Source organism: Podarcis cretensis (assembly GCF_951804945.1).
Source record: "Podarcis cretensis genome assembly, chromosome: 6".
NCBI lineage: Eukaryota > Metazoa > Chordata > Lepidosauria > Squamata > Lacertidae > Podarcis > Podarcis cretensis.
The window spans coordinates 97212572-97232025 of record NC_137175.1 but is presented as its reverse complement, the minus strand read 5'-3'; the positions used below and the strand labels follow the sequence as shown (position 1 = coordinate 97232025).

Genomic DNA, 19454 nt, shown 5'->3' with positions numbered 1-19454 from the left:
AGGCAGGGAGACCAACAGTTTGCGACAGGCAGAGGCAACCTATTTTAGTTTTGTCCCAGTCCTCCTACCTGCTGAGTTCTGCAAGGGCAACAAAGGGGCTAACAGTTAGCTGACAGGCCGTGCAACACTCAAGACAGGTTGTAAGTTAGGCAGGCAGGTGGGGGGGGGCTGACCCCCTTGCTCCAACGGACCAGCCTTCACTGCTAAGCTACTGAGGAGAAGCAACAGGAAAGTGCCATTTCCTTCAAGGCACCCCAAAGGCATCTGACTGGCTACCGTGGTACTTCGGGTTACAGACGCTTCAGGTTACAGACTCCGCCAACCCAGAAGTAGTACCTCGGGTTAAGAACTTTGCTTCAGGATGAAAACAGAAATTGCGCAGTGGCAGCATGGGGGTAGCGGGAGGCCCCATTAGCTAAAGTGGTGCTTCAGGTTAAGAACAGTTTCAGGTTAAGAACGGACCTCCATAACGAATAAAGTTCCTAACCCGAGGTACCACTGTACTTTGGAAAACAGGATGCTGTACCAGATAGGCCTTTGGTTTGATCCAGCAGGTTTCTTCTGATATTTTGCTAGTAAGTAAAGGTAAAGGTACCCCTGCCCGTACGGGCCAGTCTTGACAGACTCTGGGGTTGTGCGCCCATCTCACTTAAGAGGCCAGGGGCCAGCGCTGTCCGGAGACACTTCCGGGTCACGTGGCCAGCGTGACATCGCTGCTCTGGCGAGCCAGAGCCGCACACGGAAACGCCGTTTACCTTCCCGCTGGTAAGCGGTCCCTATTTATCTACTTGCACCCGGAGGTGCTTTCGAACTGCTAGGTTGGCAGGCGCTGGGACCGAGCAGCGGGAGCGCACCCCGCCGCAGGGATTCGAACCGCTGACCTTTCGATCGGCAAGCCCTAGGCGCTGAGGCTTTAACCCACAGCGCCACCTGCGTCCCGTAATTTTGCTAGTAGCATTGGAATATTTTGGGTTCCATCAGAATTCTTCAGACCGTTTGCCTGAAAAGAAATCCCGAAGTTTGCTTCAGGAGAAACAACAAAACGTTGCCAGCAGTTTTGCAAGCGGCATTTGGTGACTTGCCCTTTGGTAGCGATGTGTAGCCTTTGTATACTGTATAACCAGTTTGCATAGGATTACAGTCCCTACCTGCAGTACGCAGCGCATAATCTGGGAGGGGTTCATGGACCCAACAGAGAACAAGCTTCCCCCACCCCACCCCTTTTAGGACAATTCTGCACAGCTATTTATTTCACAATCCCCTGTCCTGCATTTTTCTGATGTCCTGTGCTGCTTTTAATTGCTAAATTGGTTTCAAAATGAAATTCTCAGAAAGGAGTCTAGAGATAGAGAGTCGGCAGCCCTCTCCCTGGGCCCAAGTTCAAAGAAATCTCTGCTTAAGGCTGGGGAAGCAAAGAGCAGACTTAGCAGGCTCTCTCAGCAATCCTCTGGCGCATAACGACACAGCAGGGGTTGCTGGGAAACAGAGTCTTTGATGATCATCTCTTCCTGCTGAGAAGACTAATGACTTCAAAAAGGGCATCCTGCCAAAGATAGGGGTGCACTGAAAGTGCAATTAGACAAGAGAAATATAAAGTTTTTGCTCACTACTCTAAAAATAAATCTCCCCTTCCATAAGAAAATTCTATGTAGGGCAGCTTGAGAAAGGGCTGGGTAGGATATATGGGGTCTTTTGCCTGGGGCTGCCCCGGTAGGGAGAGAATAAAGGGGAAAAGCTCTCTGCTCAGCCTAGTTCCCAGACACCCAACTGAGCTCGGAGGAAACCCTCCCTGGCCAGAGGACCACTCATCCAACTTGCCAGTCTTCCACAGCCTCCTCAAGATGTGTGACATCTCCTGTGAGACCAGGGAACACGTTTCCAATGCCTTTCTAAGCCTTGACTCCAGGGCCACCCCTGCCCAAGTTGCAGCAAGCAGACCTGGCACCAGGGGCGTCTTGCCCATAGAGGCAAGTGGCGCGGGGCACCAAGTTCTGGAGGGCGCCAGGAAAGAGGCAGGGACTGGGCGTGACGCCTCCCGGCATCAGCTCACTGCCCTCGCCCGCCTCGCTGAAGCAGCGCCGCACCCGGAGCCGCCGCCTCTTCCCCGCTGGAGGAGCCGCCCTCCAGCCACTGCCTGCCTCCTCCAGCCCTGAAAAGCTGCTGGCAGTGCCATAAAAAGGTCAGCAACTCTGGGAAGGGGGGGCACCAGAGGGATCTTTGCACCACGGCACCAGATATACTTAAGACGGCCCTGCCTGGCATATGAGTATTGTGCCAAACTATGTTCTGAATCCTTTCCCTTTGACCACTTCAGTTATCCTCTTATAAATGAGCATTTATCACAATAAGCCACCCACTGCATTTACTTGACTACCCTGCTTCTACATTCTACAGATGATTTTGAAGATGGTGTTGTTGCTATGGAGAGACAGCCAAAAAGTGGACCTGGAGCTGTGAACAGCTACATAAGCCAGAAGTCGTGCCCATGCTCTGAGATTAATTCTTCGGCAGCGGGAGGGGGAAAGTGAGAGGGGATGAAGAAACAAGAGTAGCCTTGAAGTATGCAAACAAATCATAGTTAAAGCAAAGGGGGTGTCTGTTTTTAGAAGCAGCCCCCTCCTCCCTACCCTTGACTTTCCTCCCCCCAATTTATCCAGACGGGAGTACTGCGCTATCAAAGTTTTGCTCACAAATTTTAAAATCGTATTGAGTTCAATGGGGCTCACTGCCAGGTGAGTGGAGAAGGCATTGTGGTTCCAGCCAAACAGGGATCATGTGTGGAATGTGTCACAGTGCCTTGTCACCTGATGCACTGAAGTCACTAAGGCCAAACAGAGGAGAGGGAACATCTCCCTTGGTGAGGCATTTGAGCTGCGCAGAAGCTCAAAGAGGATGTGTTCCTTTCTTCCACAAACATGGTCATATCATCTGAGCTCCTTTGTCAACCTATTGTTGGGGGGGGGGTCATATTTCAGGGATGCACTAACCCCACCCCCTTCTGCCAAGTTTCAACTCGGTTCTAATCTAGGTAGTCCATGTGGTTGTTGTTGTTTTTCCTTCTTATAATTTGGTACCTAGAAGTTCTCTTTCCTGCAGTACCCGTTAGGAATATGCCCTGAGACTGTGAAGCTCTAATCTGCTGTGAAGAATCTCAAGTGGTTCAGGCACAAGAGCTGATAGGGTCAAGCCTGACCCAGACAATCCAGTCCCTTTCCTTCAAGCTAATTTGCAGGATGAGTGCAATAAATTGTGTTGTTTGATGGCTACTAAATCCCAAATTGCTCAAAGCAGGCCACTTGAACGCACGCTGCAAGATCTCAGTCTGCAGTCTTTCCTGCCAGAGACATTTACTGGTGAGAAATCAGCTGCCTGTATCCCACCAGCCGCTTAACACAGTCCTTGAGCCAGCCTAAAGGGGGAAAGGAAATAAACGGAGCTGCAGGCTTTCCACCCCCTTCTCCCCCCCCCTAGTTTGAAGCTACATCATCAACAAAGCAGATCCATGCAGCCAAAGGGCTTGCCCTACAATATGAGGCAGATGATGATTTTTGGCATCAGATTCCAGATGCTGTTAAAGGACAGTAAGTTGCCAGTTACTGAATGTATTCAGTGTAAACTGTTTAGATAGAACATGAAATACATAGCTATGGCATGATGGACACAACACAGCTGAAGTCGTGCCCCATGAGCTACTGCTGATCTTTTCTTCTGTGTGTGGCACCTTGTTAGACTTGATGTTTATAAAAATGTTTATTTGGCCACATCACACCCATTTTAGGTCCTTTTTACTGCTGAGGGTGGAAGGTGAGAGCACATTTGGATTTTCTGCCCTCAGATGCTAAAATTATTTGGGCTGGGCCAGTGAACTCAGAATTATGTACAGTAAATGCATTATGATTACATACAAAATGTGGAATTAACCTGTGAGGTAGGTTAGCCTGAAAGATACTGAGTGAGTAAAGGCCATTTAGTAAACTTCATGGCTGTGGGGAGATCCGAAAACTTGCCTACCATCTGAGACCCAACAGTGTCCCCTATACTACACCCCCAGTAACTGCTTTATAAAAAAAATAAGTGCAAATGGTCTATACCTCTTTACAACGCTGAGAAATAGGAGTGGCTCATACAGTGGCCAACTGTTAGCCAATGAGCTCTGAGGATGAGCGGGCATTTGAACCCAGAATTTATGGGTTCATGAAGTCCACACCGTACAAGCAATAACATTCCCTTTACTGACCTAACTAATCCACCTCCTCCCAAGTATAAAGGTAAAGGTAAAGGACCCCTGACCGATAGATCCAGTAGCAGACGTCTCTGGGGTTGCGACGTTCATCTCGCTTTACTGGCTGAGGGAGCCAGTGTTTGTCCGCAGCCAGCGGACATGTGGCCAGCATGACTAAGCCGCTTCTGGTGAAACCAGAGCATCGCACAGAAACGCCGTTTACCTTCCTGCCAGAGCGGTACCTATTTATCTACTTGCACTTTGACGTGCTTTTGAACTGCTAGGTTGGCAGGAGCAGGGACCGAGCAATGGGAGCTCACCCTATCACGGGGATTCGAACCGCTGACCTTCCGATCGGCAAGCCCTAGGTTCAGTGGTTTAGACCACCACGCCACCCGCGTCCCGTTCCTCCCATGTATGCTCATAACCATTTAGTCTGCCTCCTGCTCCAACAGCTTTTTGGTTCCAAACCATCAGACTCATCTGCTTCAGCCACTTCATTCCACTCTGGGTGGAACTTGTGCAAGGCAGCCTTAGAGAACCTTACAGGCCATGGGAGGACATAGGATAGGAGATGGAAGACTATAAAAAGGGGGGAACAAATGAGCCAGAGAGAGACAAGAAGGCATCTGAAGGTAATTGTGTCCCTCGAGGACCAGCAGAAGGCAGAGAGGGAGAAAAGGAGGAGAAGAAGGCACTAACTGGCGGACAATCACATCTGCAGGCATATCAGCAACGGCAAAGTCTAAATGCAATCTTGAGTAGCTGGTCAGGTCGAGGAGAGGCAAAAAGTGTGCTTGGTGTGCTTTTTCTTTCTGAAGATTTGTAAGCAAACAGATAAAATAAAAATCCACTGCAAATTGACAAGATGAGTCTCCTAGGGGGTTACAAATAAGAGCAAAGGGAGGACAACAAAGCCTTGGAAGACATAGGATCTGTCCCCTGGAAGAATCAGATAGTGATGAAAATCACAGAGCCCTGAAAAGGCAGTGGGAACTTGGGTGGGAGGATGAGACGGCTCAGGCGTGTGATGGTGAGATGGAGGAGTGTTATCTGAAGCTACATTTCAAAAGCAAAGGCCCAAAGACGTTCTGATTAGAGTGTTTATGACCAAGGGCAAGTTCTGCACTTTCTTTCTTTCTTTTTTTAAGTATTTCTTACCGTAAGAAAAAAATCTCTGTAGTTCCTTGAAGTTCCCGTGCTCTTATAAAAGCCTTCCCAATACAAAGGAAAAGGTCATATTGAATTGAGCCTTCTGTTTTCTTCCTTTCTGTTTTAAATGCCAAGTTTCCAACCCTTTGGTATGCTGGGAAGTGTGTGGGTCATGTCAACAGAATGCAGTGGTCACTCAACAGCCCTGCACATTCCCCCAGCAAAGCGAGCTGGCAATTGGACTGCTCAGTGTGGACATGCATGGCTCAGTTAGATAAGTTAAGAAATGCAAAGGTTTTGTCCTTGTGCCCTCCCACCTCCACAAGCCACCCCTTCCCTCCTCCCTTCTCAGTCTGGGATTTCCTGAACTGGGAAACTGTGATTACTGGAAACTGAAAAAGGCAGTAATCCTGGGACCCTGGGTTGTTTTGATCCTGGTCACCATAGGTTCCACGTTCGGATGTTAACGGGCAATTACAGTTAATTAACCCAGGGAGTGTTGAATCATGATGCACTGAGACTCACCAACAATGAGAGTACTTACCAAAGCCATGTCATTGGGAGGCAGGGAGAACGCATGTGGGGTTTAGCTACAGCTGCACAACTTTATGGAGCTTGCCTGGCTTCTCTCACACACAAGAACACTGTGCTGCATTTTAATTTAATTAAACTTGCTGGTCTACTACTTCCATTAATTAACATGGATTAGAATCCCCACTTCAGCCATAAACCTGCGCTGAATGGGAAGGGGGGGGGACAGAATCAAATTCTGCCCTCTTTTGACATTCTTTAACCACCATGATTGTGATTATGATAGTGTGGCTAAAGAGTGTGAAGGGATAATTAATCCACACTTAGCGTTCTTACGGATGCCAGCAGGCTAGACCCCTTTTCTCCTTAGCACACAGGCCATCACTATGATTAAGCTCTAATCTGAGCAATTTTCCACACACTTAAGTCAGCACTGGTAGCACTGCAGTGCTGGTAGCAGATTTTTTTTAAAAAAAGAAAAAGAAATAAAAGAAAAGTGAGGGGATCTAACAGATCGAAAGTGCAAATAGCAAAATAATAATAACAACAGGGAAACCCCCCCCCCTCAAAAAAAGACAAGCCTGGGTATTATGTATGGGGCTGCCAGAGGACAAGACCACCACCCCGCTCAGCCTTGCTCCAAAGGAAAGGAAACAGTATACATTTCTATACTCAGAAAATGATTTATGAATGTATTGATTCATATAACACAACCTCAAAACACAAAAAAAGTTTAGTGTTAACTTCAATTTAAATCAATGGGACCTAAGTATGTACTTGATTCTCCCACTGAACCCAATATCCTTAACTCTGGATGGGTCATACTCATGGAAAAGACCATAATAAAACATAATAATAAATGTACAGAATCAAGTCTGTAGCACAACTCACAAAGCATGCATGATCAAAGTGCTTAAACCATTCACAGAGAACAAAGAAGCCAATCACTTTGCCCATCTCTAAGAATGGAGAAGAAATCTGTTGTGCTTGGATACCAAAGCAAAACCACCTGATTCAATCCAGGCAGATCATGACCTGGATCAGATCAGTGGTCCACTTCAGAATCAGGTAGAAGACCACTAGATTCCCTAACAAGAAGGTTCAAGGGCTGCACTGTTCTCATTCCACTCCAATTTTCCCCCCTTCAAGACTTGAAAGAGTTTATCCAGCCAGCCATTGCCTTAGTAGCAAGTATACAAGGCTTCTTGCTGCAGCACACTCTGATTCACAAAGTCCTACTGGGAGCAATAGACTTGATGACATTCCATCACAAACTGATGATGATTATGATGATCCTTTAATCTTGTTCACATTTAAAATGAAAAACTGCAGGCAGGCAGGCAGGAAGGAAGGAAGGAGGAAGGAAGGTTATGCTTTATGATTTAGTTATATTTATATTTGATATTATATTCACAGAAAAGTGGTCCTCTTGCTGCTTTGCCCTACTTCAAGGCAAATCTGAGATCTCTGGGCAATGATCTGGTAATCTTAGAACATGGAGACATTCAGGAATGCTCCTGCAAACTTTGTCTTCTGTGCAAGCACTACTGAACACTAGGGGGCAGTGTGCTCTCTCTCTCTCTCTCTCTCTCTCTCTCTCTCTCTCTCTCTCTCACACACACACACACACACACACACACACACACTGCATCTCCACTTAAGCCAATAAAAGCAGCAACCACACACTTGTCTCTCTACTGTACCAGTGACTTACAACCTTGGAATTTTGGTCCTTAGGCAGAGGAGTTTTACTAATTCGCTAGCTAGCTTGCAATACAGGCATACCTTTCAGAGCAGTTACTAAGAACTGCCTTTATCCTGCCCTTCCTTACAAAGAACCTCAGTGTGGCAAACAGCAAGTGATAAAGCAAATAATAACAACAATTCCAAAGCGTATTCAAAACAGTTCCAGACTGGGAAAGATCTCCACTTTTCTGTGGGCACTGCAGGGGGGTTGGACTAGATGACCCTTGGGGTACCTCCCAACTCTACAATTCTATGATTCTGTGAACTTAAAAGGTCCGTTGAAAGAGGAAGATCTAATATGTTTAATATGTGATGGGAAGGAATTCCAAAGTGGAGGTGAGACGGCACCAAAAGTCCTGATTCCTACATTTTGCAGAAAGGACCTTCTGAAAAGACGGAATCTGCAGGAGGCTCTCACCTGCAGAGCGCAGTGATCAACCAGGTTTATAACAGTCTCAGGTATCTGGTCCCAGGCTGTATAGGCCTTTATACACCAAAACCAGCACCTTGAACTTACCCCAGTAGCTAACTGGCAGCCAGTGCAAGTCTTTCAATAGAGGGGGTACATGTTGCCGATATCCTGCCCCAAGGAGTAGCTGACCTGCCGCATTTTGCACCAGCTGTAGCTTCTGGACCAACCTCAAGGGCAGCCCCATATAGAGTGCATTGGGGGCAGGATGGTACCCTGCAGCAGCCCACAGCACAACTGCCAGGAGGCCGAAAAACAAACACACAGTGCTGTTCTCTGATACAGACCCTGCAGGTGGGATCTGACCCACTGCAAAATAGTGCTTTCCATACCCATCTCACTACGGCAGCTCAAAAGGATACCATGGATAATGGCCTCAAAAACAGCTGAGATATCAAGTGTAACAGGATCACACTCTCCCTGCCCTTCTCCCAATAAAGGTCACCCATCAAGGGGGCCAAGGCCAATTCAGTCCCATAACCAGGCCTGAACCCCTCTTGAAATGCATCAAGTTAATCTGTTTCACCCAAGAGCACTTGCAATTGCTGCATCACCACACTCTCAGTTGTGACTGGGTGGCAGTTGTCACAACTCAGTGGGTCCAGAGTGGGCTTTTCAGGTGTGGTTGGGATCACTACTTTCCCCCAGGATCAGTCCCTCCCACAAGGATGTGTTGACCACAGCCTAGATCCATTTGGTCATACTTTGGTTGTAAGTAGCTTTGGGTTGCCTTGAGCGAGCTAAAGTGACTAACAAACTTAACAAACAAACAAAAGAAAAACGTGAATAAATAATAGTCCCTTGGCAAGCTTTAATGAGCCAGGAGAGGCATATTGCTAGCTGCATTGTTGCAAGGAATTCATCCGCTGATACCAACCCCAGTAAGTTGCAGCAGACACTACACTGAGCAATTCACTAGAGACTGCAGAGATCATAAATGGCAGGCATACAGGACTGCCCTCTCCATTCAAGGCTTGCAATGATTCTGGAGACCTGTAAAATCCACCTACCCTTGGTTTGTGCCCCATTCGTTCCTGATACAAAGGTGTTTATGCACTGGATCCTTCATGTAACCTTCGTAGCAAAGGCACTCGCCTGGAGGCAGAAGAAGAAACAAGAGAAGGAAAATAATGAATGAACTGTATGGGTATCAGGGAAAGAGACCTTGCTTTTCTGGTGGAACCTCATCAACTCAAGTGTGTAGCAGCAGTGGAAAACAACCAATTTCATGCCAGCAATTTTTAGGAAAGAAGTCAGAACTAAAATGACCAATATCAGCTGCATTTACTGTAACTCCCCTGTCACTAGTTCAATGACTAGATCACTATTCTCCTGCTACAAAGGAAAAATAACCAGGACAAGGAGTGAGGTAAAGGTAAAGGTAAAGGTAAAGGTAAAGGTAAAGGTAAAGGGACCCCTGACCATTAGGTCCAGTCGTGGCCGACTCTGGGGTTGTGGTCTCATCTCACTTTATTGGCCAAGGGAGCCGGCGTACAGCTTCCGGGTCATGTGGCCAGCATGACTAAGCCGCTTCTGGTGAACCAGAGCAGTGCACAGAAACGCCATTTACCTTCCCGCCGGAGCGGTACCTATTTATCTACTTGCACTTTGGTGTGCTTTCGAACTGCTAGGTGGGCAGGAGCAGGGACCGAGGAATGGGAGCTCACCCCATTGTGGGGATTCAAACCGCTGACCTTCTGATCGGCAAGCCCTAGGCTTTGTGGTTTAACCCACAGCGCCACCTTCGTCCCTTAGGACAAGGAGTACTGGGCTCTAATTTCTCACAGGGCCTCCAACTGAGATTCCCTAAGCCAGCAGTGGGGGGAGCCCCCAGCCCATGGGGGGGGGGAATGCAGCCCTCCAGGCTTGCTCTCCCTCTTAAGGCCACACTCTCTTATTAGACCTTCTGGAATTCTTTTGCCTGGGTGAAATGTGTCCCTGAACAGTGGCAATGTCTCATGCTTGCCTGGAAGGTGGAGAGATGTGTGTACAGAAAGCTCTTTGTCTTCGGTACTTGTTGCTCCACACACATTTGCCTCTGACTCCACCCGTCCATGCCCAGCAGCATGCACATGCCCCAGAAGGTTGCCCACGAGGAAATGCTCCTCACCCCTACCCTAAACTGGGTGGCACAGCCTGCTAAATGGGGATCCAGCACTCTCGCTTACCATAGCCCTTCGTTCCCCAAGCTACTCAGGGCTGACAACTGCTTCCAAAATACATCAACAAATATATTTACTCAGACACCTCTCTCAGATTCTAAATGGTGCATTGTAGGACCTTCCTTCCTGATTAGCTCTAAGGTAGGTCTATATAAGAAACCAGCATTTCATCTCCAGGCGAGTTTCTTTTCTGAGAAATATCATCCCAGCTTGAATATATGGTACCCTCCGTAATTTTTATTCCCATCAATGAAGCAGATGAGAAAAACGATAGTTGTTGATCCCGTTATTCTTTAAGTTGCGTGATTTGAAACAAGCAAAGAAGCAGGCATAAAATGTGTTCATCTAAACACCTCTTCACCAAAACTCCCCCTTTCTTTTCAAAAGCCTCAGTGTTCGATGCAAAATCAGATGCTTAAAAGGAGGTGGATGTCAAAGAGCCCTGTGAAAAATGGTTTCTTTACAGAAGCAGACCAATTTCTTGCCTAACGTGTTTTGAGCATATCATACCCTTTGTGAGATGTGGCTGTCACTTCTTGTCCCTTGAATAATAAGTTCCTTTATCTTTTGGCAGAGCACTTTCTCAACTGCTTCTGCAAACAAATTAACTATTTTTTACAGCATCTTTCGATGCTCACCTCCTTTCTTTGGTTTAAAGATTGCTGCTGTCCTCCTTTTTTCCTGTTCTCTTTGCTTCTTCCAGCTCAATGAGCAAGGAAAAGCCAGACAAGCTGCAACAAAGGTTTACAGAGGTGGGAGATAAGAGGGCAGGAATATTCAGGGCAAGGCCAGTGCTAGGTTCAACTCTCCACTCAATCCGTTAATTCACTGATAAACTATCTACTAGGATGAGCATCAAAAAAGCGAAAAGTGTCTTCTCCCACTGGGCTGGTAAGTTTTTCAAGCAAAAGGAAAGAAAGGCTTGGGTTGCACCATGAGTGGCAAAATGTCCTGCGCCAGCCCTGGTTGCTGGAACAAGGGAGAGGGAGAGACAGGTAGAAGAAACCAGGTGCGAGTTTTTCTCCAGACTGTAGGTGCAGCTCTTATACTGAAGCCTCTGCCTAAAGACATGCTTGCAGGCAACATTTTCCCAAATGCCCTCAGTTTGGAACACTGCTCTTGTTCACAGTGATGAGGTAAAGATATTCTGCACACCCTCAGAGGTACTTTTCTTCCCATTTTTAAGGAATTCACTCCATTTTTTTGCAGGCATGCTCCATGTCCAAGCACAAAATTTGTTTTGCTCTGGAGCTTTTCCTGTGAAAACCTGTTCTTTAAAGCTCAATTGGAGCAAACTGATTGATGTTTGCTCCGATTGAGCACTAGAGAGGGGTTTTTGGGGAAACACTCTGGAGCCAAAAAAACAACAACCCCAAGATCTGACACGGAGCTTTTAAGAGTGAGTCTGTGCCTGGAAAGAGTGGTGGAAAAGGCAAGTGTGGGTAAGTCTGTAAAGGGTCTGTGGTGTCATTCCCAACAGCTTCTGTCCTGGGGATGCAACAAACAAAGCAGGAGAAGCTGGCGTGTGGCTAACAGAGCAAAGAACCAGGCACTGGCCTGTGTGTGTGGAAGGTCTTGTGGCTCAGCCTGGATCTGGTTCAAGCAACCAGTGCTAACCTCTTGGCAACCCGCCAAGATCTTCCCAGCACCCGGGTTACGGCCAAATGAACAAAAGCCTCAACAGAAGCTCTTCTCTTTTGTTTAAAGAAAAACATTGTGGGTTTTTCTTTTCTTTTCTTTTCGGAGCACTGACAAAAACCTGTGAATTTGGAAAAGACCCCCCTAGGAGGATGCTTGATGCTCTCTGTCTCAGAGGCCTGCTAGGGTTGGCAGCTGCCATGGCAGATGGCTGTAAATAAATGGAACGCCAACTCTGTAGTGAAATGCAGGGACGGCAAGTGAGTCACGGTTGCAAAGGGAAGAGGAACGGGGAGTGAGTGCAAAAGATGCTTGAGAGCAAGGAAGGCTGTCTGCCCCTTCTCCTGAGGGGGGAATTTGTCTCATTAGCATTTAGGTACCAAATTCACCTTTCCCCAAGCAAAACACGTCTCTCCTTCAAAATGCACACTACTCTGGCTTTAACAATATAACTCTCCAGCCATGTAGGGTGGCGGCTTATTTTATTTATGAATGAACATAGTTGTATGCTGCTATCCATTAAGAAAGATATAAAAACTTTTCACAACAAACACATATACAATAAAAAAAAATTAATTGTGCTTATATTAAGAAATGCATGTATTAGCAAAAGCACATGCAAAAATGCCTATATTAGTGAAGAGAATATACAAAAATGTGTCCTTTAGGGAAAATTTGCTAATAAAAGTATGTATACAGTGGTACCTCAGGTTAAGTACTTAATTCGTTCCGGAGGTCCGTTCTTAACCTGAAACTGTTCTTAACCTGAAGCACCACTTTAGCTAATGGGGCCTCCTGCTGCTGCCGTGCCGCTGGAGCACGATTTCTGTTCTCACCCTGAAGCAAAGTTCTTAACCCGAGGTAATATTTCTGGGTTAGCAGAGTCTGTAACCTGAAGCATATGTAACCTGAAGCGTATGTAACCTGAGGTACCACTGTACTAAGCAAAACTGCACACGTAAAATGCACATAAAGTGCATATGAATTTTCATGCAGACTTTTAAAAAATTGCAAATCTAAGAAAAAAATGGGGCAAACTAAACTAAATATTGGAAAAATAAGAGAATGAGAGGTTCATCCATCCTTGCCTCAGATTCAGCTCTAAGGAAGTACAAGGAGGAGCCTGGAACACGCAAAAGATTTGTTGTTGTTTTAATGATCTCAAGTTTTTCTCTCTCCTAATTTAGCACATTTTGCATATATTAATAAAGTTTGAGTCCCAATCTCCAGCATTTCCAGTTAAAGTATCTCTGGAAAAAGGTGCTGTCAAAGACTTTGGCCTGAGGATTTTAAAGAGCTGTTGCCAAGCAAAGCCAACAGTATTAGGCTGGATGGACAAATGGTCAGATTCAGTAGAAGGCAGCTTTGTATGTCTCTTTGAGTTTTGTTGTCACTATGTAGGCGGAATCGAGGGAGAAGCAGCCTTGTTGAAAGGACTTTACAGCCAATGTTTGTTTGGCAGCCTGTGGGACTTGGCAAAGCGTTTCCAGTTCTCTCTGGTACTTATAGACAAGCTCCCTCAATCCTCCAGATATACAAATACAGGGAGAGAGATACAGGTGCATACAGACTCTTCACACAGCACCCACCTACCAGTTTCAGGGTCGCACTCATGTTCACAGGGGTCCAGAAGCCGTCGAGCGCAGAGGTCCAATGCCCAGGGCCCACTGGAGTTTTGCTGGGAGAAAAGAATCACCTGGGCAGGATTTAGCCAGTCACTGGCATCCAACTGGCTGCCTTCTAGCAAGATAAAACGGCTTCCTAGAAAGTGCACAGGAATTGGGGGGAAATGGGTATTATTAAGAGTAATTATTATTATTATTATTAAGCAGAAGTTGACTCATTAAACAAGTAATGCAATAAATAAATGAATGCTACAGATAAATAAATGATTTTGAGAGGGGTGTTTTCATATGTGAGGTTTAAATCTGCTGAGAGTCTCTCCCTCTCTTGCAATCCAGGTGAATCCCTGATGAGGATTAATGCCAAAGAGAAAGCAAAAGAGATTAATAGCATGAAAGAACGTTCCAGGCAACATAGGTTCAAACCCAAGAATGATTCTTGGACACCCTTGGGTGGCCAAGAGACAAAGAAGGCAGGGGATTTCAGCAGGTGTAGCTTTTTACCTGGCCAACTGAGATAAATGCAAAGACGACCTGGAGGAACTAGAATAAGGGGAGGCAACTCCGTCAAACACAAAAGCATAGAAGGAAGTTAGTTACCATGGGAATAATTACAGGAGCGAACTGGGATCCTCAAGTCAAAACCCATTCAGATCCCAACTCTCCCACTGACAATTTTCTTCTCACAAGCCAGCTTCTATGAATCCGATCACTCCACCGGTTGCTACCTGCCTGTTGTGCTTCTCTGGGCAGCCGGCAGCAAGCCAGATCACTGCTCTTTGAAACCTGCCCTCTCCCACATCGGTCCCGCTCCTTTTGTCTGCAGACCATTCCACTTCAGACTGCAGGTGCCACTGTATTCTGCTCTGGTCAGACCTCACCTGGAGTACTGTGTCCAGTTCTGGGCACCACAGTTCGAGGAGGACACTGACAAACTGGAACGTGTCCAGAGGAGGACAACCCAAATGGTCAAAGGCCTGGAAACGATGCCTTATGAGGAACGGCTAAGGGAGCTGGGCATGTTTAGCCTGGAGAAGAGGAGGTTAAGGGGTGATATGATAGCCATGTTCAAATATATAAAAGGATGTCACATAGAGGAGGGAGAAAGGTTGTTTTCTGCTGCTCCAGAGAAGCAGACACGGAGCAATGGCTCCAAACTACAAGAAAGAAGATTCCACCTAAACATCAGGAAGAACTTCCTGACAGTAAGAGCTGTTCGACAGTAGAATTTGCTGCCAAGGAGTGTGGTGGAGTCTCCTTCTTTGGAGGTCTTTAAGCAGAGGCTTGACAACCATATGTCAGGAGTCCTCTGATGGTGTTTCCTGCTTGGCAGGGGGTTGGACTCGATGGCCCTTGTGGTCTCTTCCAACTCTATGATTCTATGATTCTATGATTCTATGACATGACTGGAGGTGTTGCCATCAGCAAGAATTCCCAGCATCACATTGAAAATGAGCTAGCCTGGGGGAAGGGTTCTAACCTAACATTCTACCGAAAATCCAGTAACATATGGGATGGGACTGGTTTCTTTTGCATCAGATGAACCTTCAGTCCCATGAGATACACCCACCACAGTATGGCCCACACACCTCTGACACCTCTGTTACTGTTACTGAGACCATCAGCCACTATTGTCGTGTTGCTGCTGGGTTCCTAAGCTAAAACCCTTTTTGGCTGTTCATTTATAAGCTTACTTACGCATGGCATGTGTTGCCATGCCTTTTTTTTCACTCTAGCCATCTGTCAGCAGAAGGTGAGGGGGCCTAGGCTTGGCAAAGGTGCAAGCACCCAGTTCAGTATTTTCAGGGGAGAACATTTGTTCCTACAGGTTGGGAAGTTGGAACCAGCATTTAAAATATGGGGGTCTATGACCAACAAGCCATATTTTCTCAGCACAAAAGCAATCTGGGTGTTACAATTTGCTGTTCCTGTCCTCCTGCTTATACTGAATAAGCTATCTTTTTTTTTTTTTTTCAAATCCTGGCCCACAACGAGGGCTTTGGGGAAAATAAAAGGAGCTAAACACAGAGGGCAACAGAGGCAAATTCTCCGCAGTGCTCAGCTCCCACAATAGAATATCCAGCATTTAATACAGCTGTTTGAAGCATTCAAAGTTTCACTTATGTTTCACTCTGAAATCACCCTGTAATCCTTCCAACAATGTGTAAAGTCAGCACTATAAGGCTGCAGATGCTGGTTGTGCTGAGATGCAGAGTTTATCATCTAAGAACAGGGGTTGTCAGCCCTGCCCACTAGTGGTCTCCATTCACAGCCTGAAAGTCTTAACAGGACCTTGGCAATATATGTTCCTGTGCAAACATCATGTCTGAATCTTTATTATTTGTAATTATCACACTGGAATATCCCAGTCTGGCTCTGGCACTATGGTGGTATACTAGTACACTGTAAAGATTAACCTGGCCCTGTTGGAAGGGCATAGATAGCCAATAGATTTTTCAGCAGAAGTTATTGGGCTTGTGCACACAGTAATTCAATGCTCAGGGTGGAGTGTCAATGGTTTCTGCATGCTGCCTCCCTTCCCTAGCTGACAGACACAGAAATACCAGGTTTCAAGTAGGCCAACTTAGTCAATGGGATATCATCAAGGCGCATGCATACACAGTTTATGAAACTTATCGTAAGTATCACTGCACAAGGGGGTGAGCGCCTGTTGCTCTGAGGCAGCTCCTGCCAACCTAGCAGTTCAATAGCATACCAGAATGAGTAGATAAATAGGTTTTGCTGCATCGTGAAGGTAAATGGTGTTTCTGTGCGCTCTGGTTTCCGTCATGGTTTCCATTGCGCAAGATGCGGTTTAGTCATGACTGTGGACAAACGCGGGTTCCCTCAGCCTGAAAGCGAGATGAGTGCACATCCCATAGTTGCCTTTGACAGGACTTAACCATCCAGGGGTCCTTTTACTTATCCAGAAGTGAAACAGGGTGACAGAGTGTTGCTCACCATCAGCGATGAGGTGCTCTGGAACATGCAATGTTATCTTGACCACAAGCGGGCAGTTGACGTGGGAGGCACAGACCAGGCCAATGACGCAGCTGGTGATGCTGATGAGTGTCAGGGTGGTCTTGCTAACAGGACTCCTTGGTGAACCTACTAAAATGGCAAAGGAAAGGAGAGATGAAAATAAAGTCATTGTGAGGGTATAGACCCAGAGAAAACCCACCTTTAGGCATGGGTCACAACACTCAGAGCTACATCAGTTAAAAACAGAAGACGAGCCTGGCCATCATGGCAAATGCAGCTGCATGTAATTAACATTTCTTTATTTGTTTGTTTAACTAGACAAGGTTAGAGAGAGAACTTGCACAGCCTCTGATCTGAACTGGATGTCAGGGACAGATGAGGAAGAGTGGTGGAAGCCACCCACCCAAGAGCCCCTCGAGGAGGGCACAGAACATGATGGCTTAGACCCGGGATCACTGAGCAGCTGTCTGGGAAAGGGATGAGCTGGCAGGTACGAGAAGCAGGGGGGTTGAGCGATCACCCCATGGCAAGTTGAGGGTGCTGTTCTCAATTTACAGGACACTTTATCAGTCTGGGCCTCTAATCCACTACACATTAGGCTTTAGAGGAGATGTGGAAATTGTTACTGAATAATATATATATGCATCCGTTAAGCAGAGGAGCTGAGCAGGAAAGCCCAGAGAGGCGACTGCGGACTGCATTCTGTGGCTGGCTTATTTCGGAGTCTGGATTGAGAGAGCAGCATGGCCAACCTAGTTGTGTCTGCCTCAATCTAGAGGACAGGGAGGTGAGTCGGTCACCTGCTTCCTTGTCCTCTTCCCACCTAGGATGTGTTAGATAGGGAGCTATTGAGGATTCCTCCTTGGTCATGGACCTGCTGGCTTGCAACAGAAGTGCAATACTAATGGTTTCCTCAAACCCCAAATGCCACCTAGCTTTGGTCTTCTTTAAATGTGACAGCATGACCAAGTGAGCTGTTGTACCTGAGGTTCATCCCATGTCACTCCGATAACACTCAAAGGCCTGTGATCATAGAGTGGAGCCTATTACAGTGGTACCTCGCAAGACGAATGCCTCGTAAGATGAAAAACTCGCAAGACGAAAGAGTTTTTCGGTTTTTTTGAGTTGCTTCGCAAGACAAATTTCCCTATGGGCTTGCTTCGCAAGACGAAAATGTCTTGCAAGTTTGTTTCCTTTGTCTTGCAAGTTTGTTTCCTTTTTCTTAAAACCGTGCATTCAGGGGGTGCAGTTGCGACTTGACTTCGGGGAGCAACTCATTGCACGCCTTTTTTGAGGTTTTTGAAGACTTTGGTGATTTTTGAAGCTTTTCCAAAGTCCGTGCTTCGCAAGACGAAAAAATAGCAAGACGAAAAAACTCGCAGAACGAATTAATTTCTTCTTGCGAGGTACCACTGTATATGTGTCTGTCCAGATAATGAACACCATTGACTGTCATTCTCAAGCTGACTTGTGTTGTCAAGTTATTGCAGTGATCTCCTTTCGCCCCTCTCCCGGGTTTCAGGTAAAACCACCCATTCATCCTGTGGACCACAAGTAGCCCAGTTTTTTACTGTCTGTGGTGAAATAACCAGTGGATGGTGGAAAGTTAGCAAGGCAAGGGACTGTGGAGAGAGAGAGAGAGAGAGAGAGAGAGAGAGAGAAAGAAAGAGGTGCACAGACCCTTAGATGAAATGCAGAGCAAAGGGAGAAGGATGTGGTCAATGAGGTCCCAAGGATTTGGGTGTGCCCTGTGGATCTTGATGGGAAAACAGCATCTAATGCACAACCTTTGCCTCACCATTTGCCTCATATGTGATGCTCTAGGAAAGGAGATGGGTAATTTCCAAAAGTAGTGTCAGCTAAGAGTACCCTAAACTGTATTGATGAACATCAAGGATGGAGACATCAGGGTCTCTGGGGTAAGTAATGGCACGCCACAGAGTGCTCCACCAAGCCTTTGTGCTCCCTGCAAAGTGGATCTATCACTGTCTCAGAGACACACTCTTGAGTGGCAGCCTCTCTCCAACTCCCCTGGGCATCAAGGCATCCTGCCATCCACTATCTCTGACAGCCAGTATGATGTCCCAGCAGGGCAGAGGAAACATTTCGATAGGCGGGAAGGGTTGGCACAATAAAACCTGAAGCTTCAGACAAGCACTCATGTTTATCAGCTTTCGATGCCCTGCCCTAGGCCTTGTGAGATATGAGCAGTGTAGACTATCTGTGAGTTTTAGTCCCTGTTTGAAGGCTCACTTTTATAGCAAAAACTGAAAATAGCTGTTTTAATTATTTTTTTTTTAAAAAAAGTTGGAATTGTTTAGTTTCCAAGCAAATGAGTAAAAAGGTAACTATGGAAATAAATTAATTAAATTAACTGACTGCCTCTACCACTCTGGCTCTATCTGCAAGCTAAGCTGAGAGCTAGATTCTCCCTAGAAACTGACATCACACCAACCCAGCCAAAGCAAAGCTCACATGCAGACCTTGCACTTTTTGCTTCTCTCATTCCTCTCTTTACCACTACCCTTGCCTCGCTCCCGGATGTTTCTCCCACTGCCAACACCAAGACTCTATGCCTCAGTGCAAACACCGGCACTGCAGTGATGCTGTTTAAGGTATCAAGTGTCTGCCAAGCACACCATCATGCCATGGGTGTCTGTAGAATATCCCTCCTGGAGACACAAGTTCTGTGTGCCTTTGGCTCTGCTGGTTCACATCTCCTACTAGCTCGAGGAACATTGCTGATCAATCTCCCAGGCTGCCTTCTTGCACCTCCCATCTCAGTTCTGCTTGTGAATGGTTAATTGCTCTTTCTAGGTGGCTGGCTTTATTCTTGTTCAAAATCATCTTGCTCCTCTTTATTATTTGCTCGCTGTCTTCTGTTATCACATCATACAATTATGAAAGAAAAGCTTGCACAGTTTATAATT

The 19454-nt window shown here is 46.4% G+C and overlaps 1 protein-coding gene across 2 annotated transcripts in view; it reads right to left on the bottom strand.

Annotated features, from left to right (window-relative positions):
• Positions 1–19454, bottom strand: part of ASTN1 (astrotactin 1) — a 237384-nt gene that overhangs the window by 94296 nt on the left and 123634 nt on the right. For both annotated transcript variants that reach the window (XM_079981107.1, XM_079981108.1), the window contains exons 6-8: positions 16504–16653; positions 13514–13681; positions 9131–9215 (exon numbers count right to left, since the gene is read on the bottom strand). In XM_079981107.1, the coding sequence (XP_079837233.1) occupies positions 9131–9215; positions 13514–13681; positions 16504–16653 (403 nt within the window). The remainder of the gene's footprint in view (positions 1–9130; positions 9216–13513; positions 13682–16503; positions 16654–19454) is intronic.